This window comes from Colias philodice, chromosome 15 (assembly GCF_061535455.1).
Source record: "Colias philodice isolate Cphi_HAF_F1 chromosome 15, ilColPhil1 Martin Lab GWU primary, whole genome shotgun sequence".
In the NCBI taxonomy this organism is placed as follows: Eukaryota; Metazoa; Arthropoda; class Insecta; order Lepidoptera; family Pieridae; genus Colias; species Colias philodice.
The window spans coordinates 7,764,310-7,780,549 of NC_143100.1; the positions used below are offsets into that span (position 1 = coordinate 7,764,310).

General features: G+C 34.0%; 2 protein-coding genes across 2 annotated transcripts in view; both read right to left on the reverse strand.

The window, feature by feature from the left end:
- LOC149482357 (cytoplasmic dynein 2 heavy chain 1-like) overlaps positions 1-16,240 on the reverse strand; it is a 35,462-nt gene that overhangs the window by 1,999 nt on the left and 17,223 nt on the right. Inside the window, exons 24-30 of the mRNA XM_089704109.1 lie at positions 15,623-15,738; positions 2,642-2,855; positions 1,921-2,166; positions 1,434-1,804; positions 1,079-1,220; positions 642-761; positions 201-395 (exon numbers count right to left, since the gene is read on the reverse strand). Coding sequence (XP_089560235.1) covers positions 201-395; positions 642-761; positions 1,079-1,220; positions 1,434-1,804; positions 1,921-2,166; positions 2,642-2,855; positions 15,623-15,738 — 1,404 coding nt within the window. The remainder of the gene's footprint in view (positions 1-200; positions 396-641; positions 762-1,078; positions 1,221-1,433; positions 1,805-1,920; positions 2,167-2,641; positions 2,856-15,622; positions 15,739-16,240) is intronic.
- Positions 3,701-9,958, reverse strand: LanB1 (laminin subunit beta-1). The gene has a single exon (XM_089704411.1). The coding sequence runs from the start codon at positions 9,903-9,905 to the stop codon at positions 4,554-4,556; it is 5,352 nt and encodes a 1,783-aa protein (XP_089560537.1). The 5' UTR covers positions 9,906-9,958; the 3' UTR covers positions 3,701-4,553.

Genomic DNA, 16,240 nt, shown 5'->3' on the forward strand with positions numbered 1-16,240 from the left:
GGTGTGCAGTAAATTATTAGATGCAAAATGACTACTCAATTGGTTTAATATTAACTTCTCGAATACCTTACTTAATGTTGGTAAAATAGAGATAGGTCTATAATTGTTACAGTCTTCTTGATCGCCCTTCTTAAATAAAGGTATAACTTTACTAAGCTTTAGTAGTTAAGCATTGAATGCTATAAAACTAAAAATCTTACTTGTTTTCCATTCAATAACGCAGTAGCTTCTGTATTAGTTTTAACTGCTTGCATAGCGGTTAGTAATGACGAGAACTGGTGCGACACAGTTGCGAGAGTTTCTGAGGACAATCTGTTGAATTCGTCGAAGCATCCCCAAGTGCCACTCAAAGCTAATCCTGTCAGCAGTCGGCCCATACACTCGCCGTCCAGTGCCTGTAATGAAGAAATCATTTATAGAATCACAGATATAAATAAAAACTTTTTTTAGAAAATATTGTTTTTTTTTAGCTGAAAAGCAATTAATGTTCCTAATTCGTCATAATCGTTGATTCGCTTAAAAATTACTCGAATAAATTTTCATTTTTTGACCATTTAGTATAATGTCATTTTCAAATACTAAATACTTAATCACAAATAATGTTTATACATTCATTTTAGAGATATCTAAATTAAGCTTACCTCATCGCAGTTGAATATCAGCACAAGTCGACCAAACAGTCCACCCAGAGCTTTCACGGATTCCGTTTTCCCAGTTCCCGCGGGACCGAATGGATTGCCAATGAAGCCAAAATGAAGGGACTGAAATGTTTACATACCGTGTTTTATATTATCGGTATTTAAAATAAATCAATTATAATATTAATTTTATTAAATATAAAGATAACATACGGTAAATAATAAACTAAAATTATCTGAAAAAAAAAAGTTATTAAAATGTCTCTTGATAGTCCATTAATAATATTTTGTAATCTTTAAGTACATCTCTTCGTTTTGTTTTTCAAAATTTCGTTTTTAGCTATGTTGTTCTTTGTTAGTATTCGCCTTTTCAGCTTGCTCAGTAGGTGATTTGCGCTTAATAAATTGTATTATAAACTACTAATTATTGCAAAAAATACCTGAGTTAATATCAGGAAACATTCTTCAGCTAGCTCAGTGCGTACAAACTGACCAGTCTGGGTGCCGAGGTATTCGTAGGAATAAGATATTTCCGCCAAACCCATTCTGGCTACAACCTCTTTGGAATTTATTAGGTAAAACCTGAACAGAAAATAGGTCCATTGGAATACATTCCACTTTTTCTCAATACATACAAAAATTGGTACGGAACGATAATTTGCTCAAGAATTAAAACATTTATGAATTGTCTATATATCAAAAGATAATGAATTCTGTGGAATGATGATTCATATACCAGTTTTTAGTAATTGGGGTCAATAAGCGAAAATGCACGCAAAAGATAAGTAAGCTTACCGTAACTGCTTCTGCCACAACCAATCTGTAGTGGAAACAACGTTATTTTCCAATAGGGTATCCACCACAGTCTTATAATAGGCGCATTGTAATATAAGTGCTTGTTTCTTATACTTTTCAGCTTCATCTTCGACTTCAGCAGAAGCGTAATTCACGTTTTGTTTTTCAATATTATCTTTTAAGCTACGCAGTTCCTTGTTGGTTATCGCCTTTTCAGCTTGCTCAGTGAATCTGATGTTTTGCGCTAAACACATTATTTGCGTCGGCAGCGAAAATGGATCGTTGTCTCTGATACTGTTCGTACTGATACATTTTATCGTCAGATCTTTTAGTGATGACCGTATTTCATTTTCTAAATTTTTAAGCCAAACCTATAAAATATAACCGATTATTATTTGACTAGGTAAAATAAGTAATTAGAATTAGGATTTTTTTTTTGAAATGTTAAAATGTACTAAATTAAAAATATTTCAAATGATATAATAACCTCAACGGGGCAGTCAATATCCACTGGGTGATTCAGTTGAAACGTCTCATCGTAATGGCTACATAAGGTTGTAATAGACAAGCCTTCGGGCCCGAGGCGCACACCAGTAATCCCGGGAAATAGTTTTTTCAGGTGCGTCTGTAGAACGCTCTCTCTACCCGCTGTCCCGGATCGTGCTTGACCGAGCAACTCCAGGAGATCATCATCACTTAAAAAGTATAATCTTGGGAATATAGAACGTTTTTCCTGAAAGAAGATATTTTTTTGTCAGTTTTGCGTTGCTCTAAGAAACGAAAGTAGCATGAGAATAAAAAAAATGGGAAAAGAAACGTAACAATCAGCACATTTAAATACACCAATAAATCAACCAACCTATGACTGAATTATTAAATAGTTACTGATGTAAGGGCTAGCCGCACATACGTAGTTTTTGCTATAATTTTAGCAAAGACGTATCTTTTGCTGGCCAAGCAGTATTAAAAGTAATTGACTTTGCATAATTACATGCAAACTAGGTAAATAGTCTTATAATCTATGTTGCTATAACAAATACATATCTTTACCCAATTACCACATAATAAATCTTTACCCAATTACCACACATAAATCTGATCGAATATATGGTAGTGGCAATTTGTTCAATAAATGTTAAGGTATTTGTATACGGTATTATATAAGTCATTAAGACTGTCCTTGTAACGAGTAGGTACTGGCCACTTACATCGATATACTGATTAAGAGCTGACTGACAAGCGTTCAGTTGGTCAGATATTGTATCCAGCATCGACTGTAGTCTCGTAGACTGTAATAACGCCGAAAGCCGTGGGTCTGCCTCTATGATGCGCGCAACTTGCTTAAACCCTTGGTCAACCTTGCGAAATTTCACTCCTAATTCACCTTCATCATTAAATAGTATAGGCTCCAGGTATAGCCACCTGAAATTTGAATTGTATTTTAACAAGATAGTACCTATATATGACTTCAGTAAGGTGTAGTCCATTTTTCACAATCGTTCATACAATTTTTTACCGTATGAAAAGCGTAGAAACCGTCTGAACAAATAAAAACACCAGTGACAAGGATCTCTCGAACTTTCAATCTATATCTAAGTTCACATAAATAAAATGCATGTACACACACACTTTTTGCGGGATAATCTCTATAGCGCCTTATTCGATTTTAATGAGACTATCACTTGAAGATAAACAAGGTTGCGGAATATGATACAGGCAAAAGCCTGGGAATTCTTATATCATAGGGCTATCATACATTATACTAGCATCTTATAAACTGTCAACGTTTAATGAAACGAACACTTCAGATTTATATTATGTATTCGTAAATTATTATTATAAGATACAAAACTGTTTATTGTGTGAGTATAGTCTCTGCGTGTGCGTGTAAGCTTTTTGTAATAACATACAGAGTAACTTTTAAAACCGTATGTTTCTATTGCGTTATTTAATTTTTTGACTACTATTCTAAATCTCTAATAATAGTTTTTGAAATACTTATTTAACTACAAATTTGTAAGTTAACTTTTTTAAGTAGGTATGCCTACCTATCAGTTATATACATATTATATGTATTAATTTTTAATAACAAGATGGGTTCAACCGATCAGAAGTTCGTGCTTTTAGGCGCGAAGAGACAGACAGACAGAGCTACTTGTATGTGTAAAATATTAGTACGGTATAATATTGTTTATATATGGTTTTTTAATAGTGGATTGACAATGATGAGGTTAAAAAAGGAAGGTTTTGTACACAATAAAACTAAGTTACTTTACGCAATGTTTTATTAACAAAGACAGTATTAACTACATTTAAGTATTTGTGCCTTATTGTATTTAAATGAAATAACATAATGCAGATGTAAAGCACATTACCTACAGTTTTTATTACATAAATGCAATAGCCTCAATATTTTACAAAAATAATTACTAATTTTCTATATCTAGTTATAAGTAGATAGTAGATAGGTATTTATTAAAATTTTACATGTATTATGATGTAAGATAAGAAATCGAATGTCTATCTTGTAGTAAAGTAGTTTTAAGGCAAAATACTTAGAATTATTATTTAAGTAATAAACCCAATAATTGTCACTTACAATTGATAAGACATAAAAGAAAAAACCAATGGAAAATAATAACTATGAAACTAAGATTACTCTTTGGATTCAATTGAAAAAATAATTGTGAGATGTTATACTTATTTTGTTTATTCAATATATAAAGTTTACATTGAAAAAAAAAATATATATTTAACAATACATATTATTATGTCGATAAAATGCATTAATATTTACAAACGTAAGGGATATTTTACATCTAGTAGGTATAGTGTTATGCTTAAAATAATGAATATGTATTCGCAGAAGTACAAAGTACAAACAAACATAACTTTGATTGAATTATACATATACTAAGAAAATACATGACAAATTATTTTTAAAATTAATTAAACATATTGTTAATAGATACATAGCATATTATTCAACAGTCTTATAACTTATAACGTAGTCACACTACACACATGCCATCCCCATTTAATAGTACAATTTATAATGGCACTCATTCAGAGACAAGAATATGTTACAAATGCATGGTTTTAAATCAGATATTCGTAAAATTAAGTCGTACAAGATCTGTAATTGTCGGATCGTTTTGTTATCTCCGATAAATAGTAATTCATTTGAGAATTTAGTTCTCCTATTTCTTTTTCTAAGACGTTCAGTTGTTCGTTATGATCATTGTAAAGTTCTTCCATATTGGCAAGAAGTTTAAGCTGCATTTGGGTATCACTTGCAAGTTTTGTAGCTCTATTTAGTAGTAATTGAGCACGTTCCCGCGAATTTGAAGTTTGGTTAGCCCTTTCAGCAAGTGACATATTTGTTGTTTTAAAATCTTGTCGTAACTGTCTAGCCTTCTGTTCAGCTGCTTCTGCTATATTCACAACGTCATTGGCCTCTTGTTTTACTTGGTCTGCATCACTTTCAATTTTAAGAATATTCTTTTGTAAATCTGATAAGCGTGATCTCAAGCCTTCTACTTCATCCATAGTTTCATTAGCTTTTTTCTGAGCTTGCTCGGTCTCTAGAGCTATTGGTTGAAGATCACCCTTGGCAGCTGCAATGTCATTATTTGCTCTCTCGATAGCATTTTCTGCTGCATCTTGTGCCGCTTGAGCTTCATCCAGAGCTTCAAGAACTTTATTTGCCATCTCCAATGTAAGGTTTGCAGATTTGTTTACGATAGTTGCATTTTGTTTGAGTGCCTTTGCTTTATCAAGATCTGGTTTAGTTTCTGTTATAATATTTTCGATGTTGGTTAGCTGTGACACGGTGGAATTAATCCTTTGTGACAGCTCTGTAATTTCCTTGGGTTCTATACGAATCGACAAATTAAGAATTTCATTTGCAAGAGTTCTCACATCTGCAGGGGTATAAGACGTGTTGGATAAAAATTCTTTCAATTCTGCAGTCAATACTTTACTATCGTTTGTCACCTTGTCTGCGGATGACTTAAATTCATTAGATTTATTTGATAAATCTTTAGCTCTTGATCGTACTAAAACCGTATCTTGTTTTACTTGTGTCACAGACCTAAACAAATCTTCAGCACTCAATTCATGTTCTTTTATTCTATGTTCAGTTTTATTAGCAAAATCTAGAGCTTGTTCAGCTTTTGTAATAGCTCCTTGATCACAAGATATGCCTCCACATTTTCCACATCCAGCACCACCACAAATATCGCACGTGTCGCTGTCTTGTCCACACATTTTTTCATTAATTTTGGGTAATTCAGAATCTAATTGCGACATTACCTCTATAAGGTCATTCAATTTTTTATCATTCTCATTTTGGGTATTATTAAAGTTAGTATATTGCATCTCAATAAGCCTGTCTGTATTTTTAATCTGTCTGTCAGTATTAGCAATTATCGTTTGCACACTTTCAGCATCATCTGCAGCTTTAACTGCTCTTTGTTTTGCCTCGCGAGTTAAATTTAGAGCACCCTCAAGGTTCGCTTCTTGTAATTTGGTTGCATTATTTCCTAATTCAAGAGTTTTCGACTTAAGATGTTCTATAGAAGATCTTAAACCATCTAAAGTTACATTCCCTAAGTTGATTTTAGATGTTATTGCATTGAGATTATCATTACTTTCTTTTATTTTTTTGTCAGCTTCGTTAAGATGGTCTTGTAAACTTGATATATTGGAAACGAGTTCTATAACGGTGGCTTGTCCTAACTTAGCACTTTGAAGAGAATTCTCAACTTCAGTTAATTTCTTTGTCATTTCTTCAAAGTCCCTTGTATACGCACCCGTAGCGCCAACTACTTTAATTTTACTGGCATTGCTAATTGCATACTCCGTTTGAATTCTTAAATTGTTTATTAATTGATCCCAGTTATCAAAGCATTCCCCACAAGCATAGCATTCGGGAGCTTCACCAAGATAACCTCGTGCACACATATCACATTTATAACCACCAATACCAGGTTTGCAAAGGCACGAGCCATTTTCACGCATACATTGAGGCGATACAGAACCATATAAATCACAATCGCATTCATAACATTCAATATTTGGATCACCCCAATGATTTTCTTGACATTGGTCACACTGCCTCCCACCATGACCTGGTTTACAATCACATTTTCCTATATATGGATTACACTGTGGAGATAAGGAACCTATCGGATCACATTCACATGGATCGCAGCCAGTGCCCAGAGCAATTCTCCAATGGTTTTCTGTACATTGGTCGCAATTTATTCCCATTACATTATTAAAGCAAGGACATTGTCCTGTACTACGATCACAATTACCTTGTGTGAAATTAGTTCCTAATACTGAACAATTACATTTGAAACAAGATTGTTCTAAAGCATCTCCGAAGTAACCTTCCTCACACACTTCACAATGATCTCCTGAAGTATGATGTAAGCACTGCAAGCATTTTCCGGTATAGGGATCGCAATTACCTGGTTTTGTTATATCTATATTATCATTACAATCACATTTCTCACATGTGCCTTTTATTGGGTCTCCGTAATAGTTATCAGCGCACACGTCACAAAGTAAACCTGCATATCCTTCTTTACAATCACACACTACGTCTTTTGTTTCAGGATCTAACTCGCATCTATCAGCATGACTGCTTTTGTTTGGATCTCCCTTAACACCAGGACAAGGACAGAGACGACAAGGAATATCAATTCCTAAACGAGGATCACCATAATATCCTTCTATACATCTTTCACAACGGTGGCCTTCGGTATAATCGTGACATTCCTTACATGCACCGGTTTTGTCATCACATTCAACAGCATGGCCATTACAATCACATTGTTGACAGTTAGGGAAGTTAAAGTAACCTGGTTGACATAAGTCACAAGCTCTGCCGTATGTATTAGCTCTGCATTTACACTGCCCACTAGTAGCATCACAAAAGTTGTCAAGAGAACCTATACTGTTACAGTCGCAACGCTTGCAACCAAATTTACTAAAACCATAAGTTCCTGGAGCACAACGATCGCATCTTGCTCCAACAATGTTTTCTACACATTGACAATATCCAGTATATCTATCACATTGGTGACTTTTTGAACCAGAAGGATCGCATTGACAAGATTCAGACCCATTTCTTATGTAGAAACCTATACTAGCATGGTAATTTTTACAAATTTCAGGCACATTATCTCTATTTAAATCGTAATAATATTGATCGCCACAGTTGTATCGATCAAATTCGTCTCTAGCTGCACTATTATTGGCTAAGAATGGCAAATCATCAAAAGAAGGAATCAGAACAATAGAATCAATTAATATTGATGCTCGAGTATTCGATGTCTGACCATCCTGTCTCCCAAAATATATGCGAACTTCTGTTTCTTTGTTTTTTTCTAAACATATCGGTGGCCGAACTAAAACGCTTCGTTGATTTGCTGGTAATACAGTATAAATTTTATCATCTTCAGGACGAACATTAGCACATGGTGAATCGAGATCAATAGGTGAAGGTCGTTTCACAAGTATAGTAGCTTCTTGCCAATTAACTGCAGATTGTGGCTCATATCTTATAAGTACGTTATAATTCATACTTGTTTTTAAATTATTTATAACAAAAACTAAAGTACTACTTTCAGGTAATTTCATAAAACCGGGTCCAGTCCAGGTTTCCTTTCTACCATCAGGGAAATTTTCGCGTATAACAACGTGGCAAAGCTGGCTTTGTATAGCGTTATCATCGATTTGTGAATCGCACTCACTAGATTCTGCCTCCAATACTATAGAATCCAAGGCACCCACGAAGAAGTTTTGTATAGGTTGATCACACCGACGACCTGTTACGTTGGGGCGACATTTACACTGACCAGTTATTACGTCACAATCGCGGTCTATAGATCCACCAACATCACAATCACAGGGCGAGCATCCATCGTCACTATCCGATAAACCATAAAATTCAGGTAAACATTGATCACAATTTCTACCGGTAACATGTCGTTTACAGAAGCAATTACCAGTAGCTGCATCGCATCCTCTCTCATTAATTGTACCTAATCTATCACATGTACATAATTCGCAACCCTCAGGATTTTGCGGATCGAAGTTCCAATATCCATCTTTACATCTATCGCAGCGAGCTCCATCAACATTAGCTTTGCATAAGCACCTTCCAGCGGTTTTATTGTTAGCAAAATCAGTTTCGTCATCACAAAGAATTTCTTTATCTGTTGTTCCTTCTGGGTCACAATCACACGACTTACATACGTCAGGGCTTTGAATATCAAGCGTTGGATCACGATAGAAGGTTGGTTTACATCGTTCACAGTTTACACCCATAGTATTATGTTGACAATTGTCGCACACTCCACCACTTATTTTACCAGTTTTATTATAAACTGCTGGGTCAAAATGACACGTCGTAGCATGATTATTACAAGTACATCTTTTACAAGCATTTGAAGTTTTGCCTACAGCAGGTTGCCATGGCAAATCGTTATAAAAATCTTCACAATATTCGCAATTTAATCCTCGAGTATTATGTGTACATTCACAGCGTCCATGGACCATATTATTTTTTGACTCGACACCTGGCATTGGCAGGCATCTTGATGCGTGACCATAACAAGAGCAAGATCCACGAACTGTCATTTCATAAATAGAGTAATAGTACTTTTCTTGAATTTCAGCTCTATTATCGAGTAAATCGTCACCGAGTGTATGTAGCTTTGTAAAATTAATTCGTAAGTTAGTCATTCGAAGTAAATTTTGCACTTCTTCTGAATACGGATTCGTAACATTTATGTTTGGAGGTAACACTCTAAATATCACTTCACCCTCCGTGGATGGTGCGACACCTGAATAACGTGATTCACAAACAACTTCAGTTAAGCTTCGCTGTGTATGTTTCGGTACAGAAGGGAAAGCTTCGTCGCAATTATGTGCAAAGTATCTATAAACTCGCCATGTTTTGCCAAAGTCGAAAGACCTCTCCACTAACATAGCCTTAGGGCGAAAGGTTTTGAACTGTATTATTAAATGGGTAAGATGGAATTCCGCTTCCATATCGAGTTGTATCGTAACATTTTCTTTTCCATTTTCGGATTGCCACCATGACTTCGTGCGTGTGCCGGGATAATACTTGTAAATTATATTCTGTATGCGATGGTTAAGATATGGATTGTTTACAGTATTATTCGTCGATTCACACCAAAAGCATTTCTTTCGTTCTTCGAGATGGGATACAATGCAATATCTCTCGCGGCCGTAAGCACCACAAGTCGACGAGGCCGAAAGCCTTGCCTCTCGACCGATTAGTAAGTTTCCAGTGGCGGGGTAACAGGAACTGAGTTCACAGGCACGGTCTAACAAGCGAGGATCGGCACGTTGCCTATCGCGATCTCTATTGTATACCGCGCTCCCGATGTTGATAAGCGCGGAAAAGATAAAAAAGGCGGCGTATCGAGCCATCGCGCGCACCGGCTCTCCGCGCGCCTCTTGCTGCACTGCCTGTCCAGTTAGTCGCGGCCTGCCTTCGCTACTCTCGCGCCGCCCGCATCCCGCCCTCCCCCGCCTCATGACTCGCACTCGTAAGCTCTGCTTTGTTACGCGATCAGGGCCGTACTTAACAACAAATAGATAATCATTAATGTTATTCCATTGACTGGATTTTGTTTAAGAATATAGACTAGATTAATTTTTCTTCTTTGTTGTATAAAATGAATATGTGAAGAAAATGTTTGCTTACATAATAATGGATAATAGGAGCTTCTACATATTAAAAAAAGGTTCCATTATAGATTATAATATATTCCTATAATTTTTTTACACTCCGTTTTTTATATTTACAGTTTAGATAAACAGTAAACGAACCTAAAGATATGCATATATTGTGATTTAAATTTGTTAAGAGTGTATTTCATTCTAGATAAGCTCGCCTACAATCCGGCCCTGACCGAGGCGTCGACCGCTCCTGCTTTCGTGTTCGCTCGTGCCGTTCTCCGAATCGGGCATCACCAGGCAACCAAAATAACGACACGTTTTGGGATGCGTTTTTTGTTTTGGTCATTATTACCGCACGTTGTAGGGCTTTCGCTATTTTAATGGCGAGAACGGGTCCCTTGCATTATTTAAATCTGTTGTATTTTTAAGATGTTATAGGTAGCTTCAACTCGAATATTTAACCATTCTTATCATTTCACAAATATATGAACGGTAATATTTTTTACGCGTCTTTGTAAAATATTAGTTCAAGCAATTCGATGACGTTTATTATTATTTAAATAAAATATTTAACAATACTGGGCAGAGTTGAGTGACTGTGATATTCAGCCGCCAGCCGCTCTTCCGTTCCCGCATCCGTTTTTGATAATACATTCGCGATCTGACCGAAACTAATTGAGGGATGATGTGTGATTAATTTATATAAAAACATTGCCTAAATTACATAGTTATTTTTTGCATTTAATTCTATGAGATTGTTTAAATTTTTTATAATTTGGTACACAGTGCGCAAAATGTCCAAAATATATGTAGATCATTCCTTTTTCGTCATTAAACAATAAAAAAAAACATATTGTAGCAAATAATAACAGTCACAGGTATATGCTAACTTGCTAAATGAAGTGTATGATTGCTCACGACTGATACATTTAACATTAATGAGTGAGCATTCATGTTCCTATTATCTGTAATATCTCAAGTGTAAAACTGTACGCACAGAAAAATAGGCCACCATACCCTGGCAGTTTTGCAAAGTAATTACGTCATTTTAATTATTATTATTGGCTAAGTTACATCAAATACGAAAAAAATTATAGAGTCAAGTCCTGTACAATGCCTATACATACACATGAACGATAATAATAATTGAAGTATAACTGAGTAGGTACTTAATAAAGGGTCATCTTCATTTTAACTTTACAATTTCGGCGGCCCCTCTTAACTAAAATAGATAACTATTATTACGGTTTCCACAGTTCTGGTGATAACCTCTTATCTACGCCGAACCTACTACAATCGAATTAAAAATAAAACTATTTGGTTTAGACCTTATTAACTATTTTTTATTTATCACGTAGGTATATAATTCAGTCGGTCAATACGGCGCCGTAAATCCCCTCCCTCTCTTCCAAATCGGCCCCAGGTTTTATGAAATTTATAAACCTATAGGGCTATAGAAAAACTTTAGATATTATGTTATTTGTTATTCCGTTTACAAATTACACGTTATTAAAATGGCTCGCGAACAGTTATAGACTTTCCCCATCCTTACCTGCTCTTATTTTAATATGTAATTATCGTATAGCTAATAATAATTTAGTTAACATTTTCAGCTGGCTTTAAATAGGAACAGGTTCTCAATTCGTCTATATGTATGTCTTTTTTTTGGTTTGTTTTTCAGATCTATCGACTGGGTCAACCGATTTCGATGATTCTATTTTATTTGATAGCTGGTGCCTTCCGTTTGGTCTTATTATAAAATAACAAAAGTAACGATGAAAAAAAAATACATCCAAAATACAATGTTCTTAAAATATGTCATCGACACTGAATGAACGCTTTCGTTTTGATAAGAATACTTTTAAATGGCGGTTATGGTGTCAAAGTTCATGAGATAAGAGTCGAAGTCCCAATCTTCTTCACATATTTATTATATCTACCAACATCTTGGTCACAGTTTTTGGTACAAACTGTCTTCAAATCTCAATTATTGTTATGACAACACATAATTATATAAGCAACAGTCTCGTATTGTTATTATTTATGCGTCATCATTCATCAATGTAAAAATTGCAAACTCGACATAATTTGTAGAGAAATAGACACTATTTCTACGAAACTAATTTATGCGATCGTAACTTGTTTACCCAACAGCGTACGAAGAAAAGAAGGGTTATATTTTTTGGTAGTTTAAGTTTGAATTATAAAGATTCACATTTAATTTTTTAAATTTGGTACCTCTTGGCGGTATGTAGATACAATAAGCCCTCTCAAAATTTGAGAGGGCCTATTGTATTCCAATGCATTTAATGCAATTTAGGTAATAGCGTTACAGCAGTTCTCTACTAAAATGTATTCAGTCCACCCTCTTTTTCATTTCCTTAAATAAATTCAAGATTTTATGGCACAAAGGATCCTATGTCCAAAACCAAAGTATCTGTTGTAGAAACATACGATTCATTCATAATTATTTTAGTATTATTTTATTAGATTGGGGGGTTCTCCAACATTAAGCGTGCGGCGCGGCCGCGGCCGGCGGTGCGAAATTTATTATGGATTAAATTAATTAATTTAATTTATTGTTATAGAGAAGAACATTGTATTGTGTAACTATATCTATTAGAGAAATTTGTTATTTATAAAAATACCACGCTTAGAGATATTATGAAACCTAATGCGAATTTTACGCGCAACAAACACCACAAACTACAGAGACGGAAATCGTTAAAATATGTTTCAGCCCGGTTCATAGCGGCTAAATATGAATTTATGATAAACTTATTACAGTCCACGGATTTTACTGCAGGGACAAAGATTTACAAGATGATTTATATGAACTTATTTAATTTTTATTAAATTTAATAAATTACTCACATTCGAGTGAAAGTTTTAGTACAACGACCATGTACGGAACCATTTATGGTAAGTATGTACATAATTATGTATTACGCATAGTGTAGTGATCTAATAATATAAAAATGCAAACATGTTTTTTGTTACTTATTTTTTGCCTATGAATGGTCGTACCATCACGAAAACATAATCCTATCTATCCGTCCCTATTCTATTATACATAATAAACGCCTATGAAATGAATACGTGATTAACAAAGATTATCTGTTTCTTTTGGGATACTGTGAACTTTTACAATGTTTTTATTCAAAAACACCTGTTTAGTCTGAGTATTTCTATTTTACGTTAAACGATTATAGGTCTACCAGAATCTGATGGCATAATTATATTTATGAAATAAAAGATTTTCATGTGGCAACTTTCTTTGACAACTATCAAATTGGTTGTCAAATTATTTGTCTTCTTTGCAATTGATGAATAATTTTTAGGATTTTGTCTAAAAAATCTTCGAAAATGTCGAAAAAGCTGCTGCGATCACAAACAAGAGGTGTTGTTTATAGTGTGTATAGAAAAACATTCGATGAAGAAGGGTCAAACACATCATAATTTTCAATTTTGAATATTTTATTAGTAAATTGGACTTACCCGTTTTGATACTTTAAATTAAAAATATTATAAGTAGGTAACTATAATATTGTTTGTTGTTTACAATATAATTTTATGAAAACTTATTACAGGAGTTTCCAATACGGCTATTCGTCAAGTCCAAGCTGTCCAAGTCAATTTTATAATGTGTGTATATTCTGTTAATACTTACGAAAATAAACATAGTTTTATTTTATTTTATTTTTATTTTATTTTATAAAGAATTATAAGCAATCTAGATTTGATCTGCATTATCATTACATCCATATTTTCAAATGGCATAATGATAATGAATACCAATATAGGTATGTGTAAATAATAATATGTATTACCTATACATATAAAAGTAATATGTATATTATACATGTATGTACCTACATAATATTAAGTGGATATCTCATTATTAAGTACAGTATTGTCCACTTATGTAATGTGACTAATGATATTGAGGACAAAATAAAAAATAAGCAGTATCAACATCGTTCAGTCCATTTTCCCAAGGGTGGCACACTCAAAATTTTGATTTCCCTAATTGCCATCAGATTCTGGTTTACCTATAAAAGCGGTATATTTAGCTCACCGGCTCTAGATGGCATGTGATAGTTCAGTGCCCCCGGCTTATCGGGATAACTTTACAGTTTCATCCTGTAAGCCCGCTGTTACATCAGTCACAACGGTGACACACATTACCTATTTATGTTAACTACATATTACGTCATATTACTTCGATGGCGCAGCACTGAAATGTACCTACTTGTTTTGAAGACATCCAGAATAATAAGAATGTTGTAAATTATACAAACATAAATATGTCAATTATTAAATCTATACATCACTGGGTAAAATAACAACCCAATCAAAGTTCACAGTGAATATTTACCTATGGGAAGTAGGAAAAGCGATAGAAAAATACAGTTCCGTGCTATACATATAAAAAGTCGACAAACACTTTCTGGATAGGTATAAAAATTCCTTAGGAATTATTTAAGTGTAAAAAAAATATTTACTCCTGCTTATATTGTTTCACTATCAAATATGATCCACTACCTCTCAATATAATAATAGAAAAGTAAACATTACTTTCGAAAGTCTATTTAAAACATTTAACCAAACTTAGCGATGTTTATTGACTTATTTTCAGACACAATACGAGCTATAAGAGCATTCTAAGTACAAAGCGATGTCATCTGGCAGACACATGTCCCGCTCCAGCGCAAATCCTAGACGCTTCGGTATTTTGGACAAATTCACACGAACACAATATGTTAACATTTTAAGTGTTCACTTGTATGGTGTCTTGTAATGAACCCAAGGTTATTAAGAATAACGAAGGTCAAAAATATGATCACGTTTGTTACTTATTTTTTCGCGTTTTTACTTTTTGTAACGCAATTAAAACGCAGCGTCTATTTATAAATATACGTTTTTTCTATTAAAAATACACTCAAATCTATTCGTCACCGTTGGACGAGCTGATTAAAATAAATTTATTTTAATTGTTCGTGCCCTATTCGCATAGAAACGCAATGCCTTGCTTTATTACATTGTTGTTTATAAAATTATGTAGGTACTTAAGAACCCTCCAATGTTAATTTATAATTCTGCATCGCTCTGCAGGAATAGTTGCAAAGCAATTGTTTATAAACAACAGATAATAATTAATTAAAACGGTATAGTATTCGAAAACATTTTTTTTATCTATTGCGTCCCCGAACATTTATTTCATATCAATTTAGTTACAGTTCAAAATGTAAGTATGTATTTGTTTTGGTATCAAATCTGAATAATATCCAACTCTGTTACAAATTTTATAGTAAGTATCCAAATCGATCAGCCGCTCTAAATAAAACATAAGCAAAAATCAATAATTAGTTTAATCATAACTATGAATCCGTATTTGAATTATAACTTAGAAATAAATCGAACAAACACACAAATATACACATTAATATAATAACTGAAATTACCTGCGTTGTACATGATGCGCGGCTTTTAGTAGCGATCCAGCGCTGCGCAGGCGCAACTCCCAGCTGTTACCGCCTTCACTGCCCACAGACCACACCACCCATTGCTGTTCCTCCACCTTTATACATATTAGAAATATTTAATGAGCCTTATGTTATGTAGAGCTGTCTTTAGAAATATTAAATTAACCAAGTTGTATGCAATATCTATGTTTATCGGTTAGGAAACTTAACAGATAGACAGATAGAGGGCAGGTCACCAAATGTAAAGTTACCATTTTTGAGACATTTCTGATTTTCATAAAAAAAATTTCCAGAAGTATTTTTTGAGTTGTGGTATTTGATAAGTTCAAGTTTTCACTTATAATACCACAAGAGCTTCAAAATTATCGGGTATTTCAGAAATCTTTTTCATTTATCGGGAAATGCCAGATAATTTTGAAGCTCGTGTGGTATTCGGGGGATTATTTTTCCGTCCCAAATGTCGGCCAATAATTTCACAATTGAATTCAACCTGTCAGTTTGAACTTTGACGTCAACTACCAGAGAAAATTTTCAAAAAATTATCAGTATAATACCATGTAGGTTGTACCACGTGACGTCGAATGGTGCAATTCTAGT

What these genes read in the sequence shown, in the direction of transcription:
- LanB1 (XM_089704411.1), bottom strand. Translation starts at nt 9,905, where the DNA reads ATGGCTCGATACGCCGCCTTTTTTATCTTTTCCGCGCTTATCAACATC.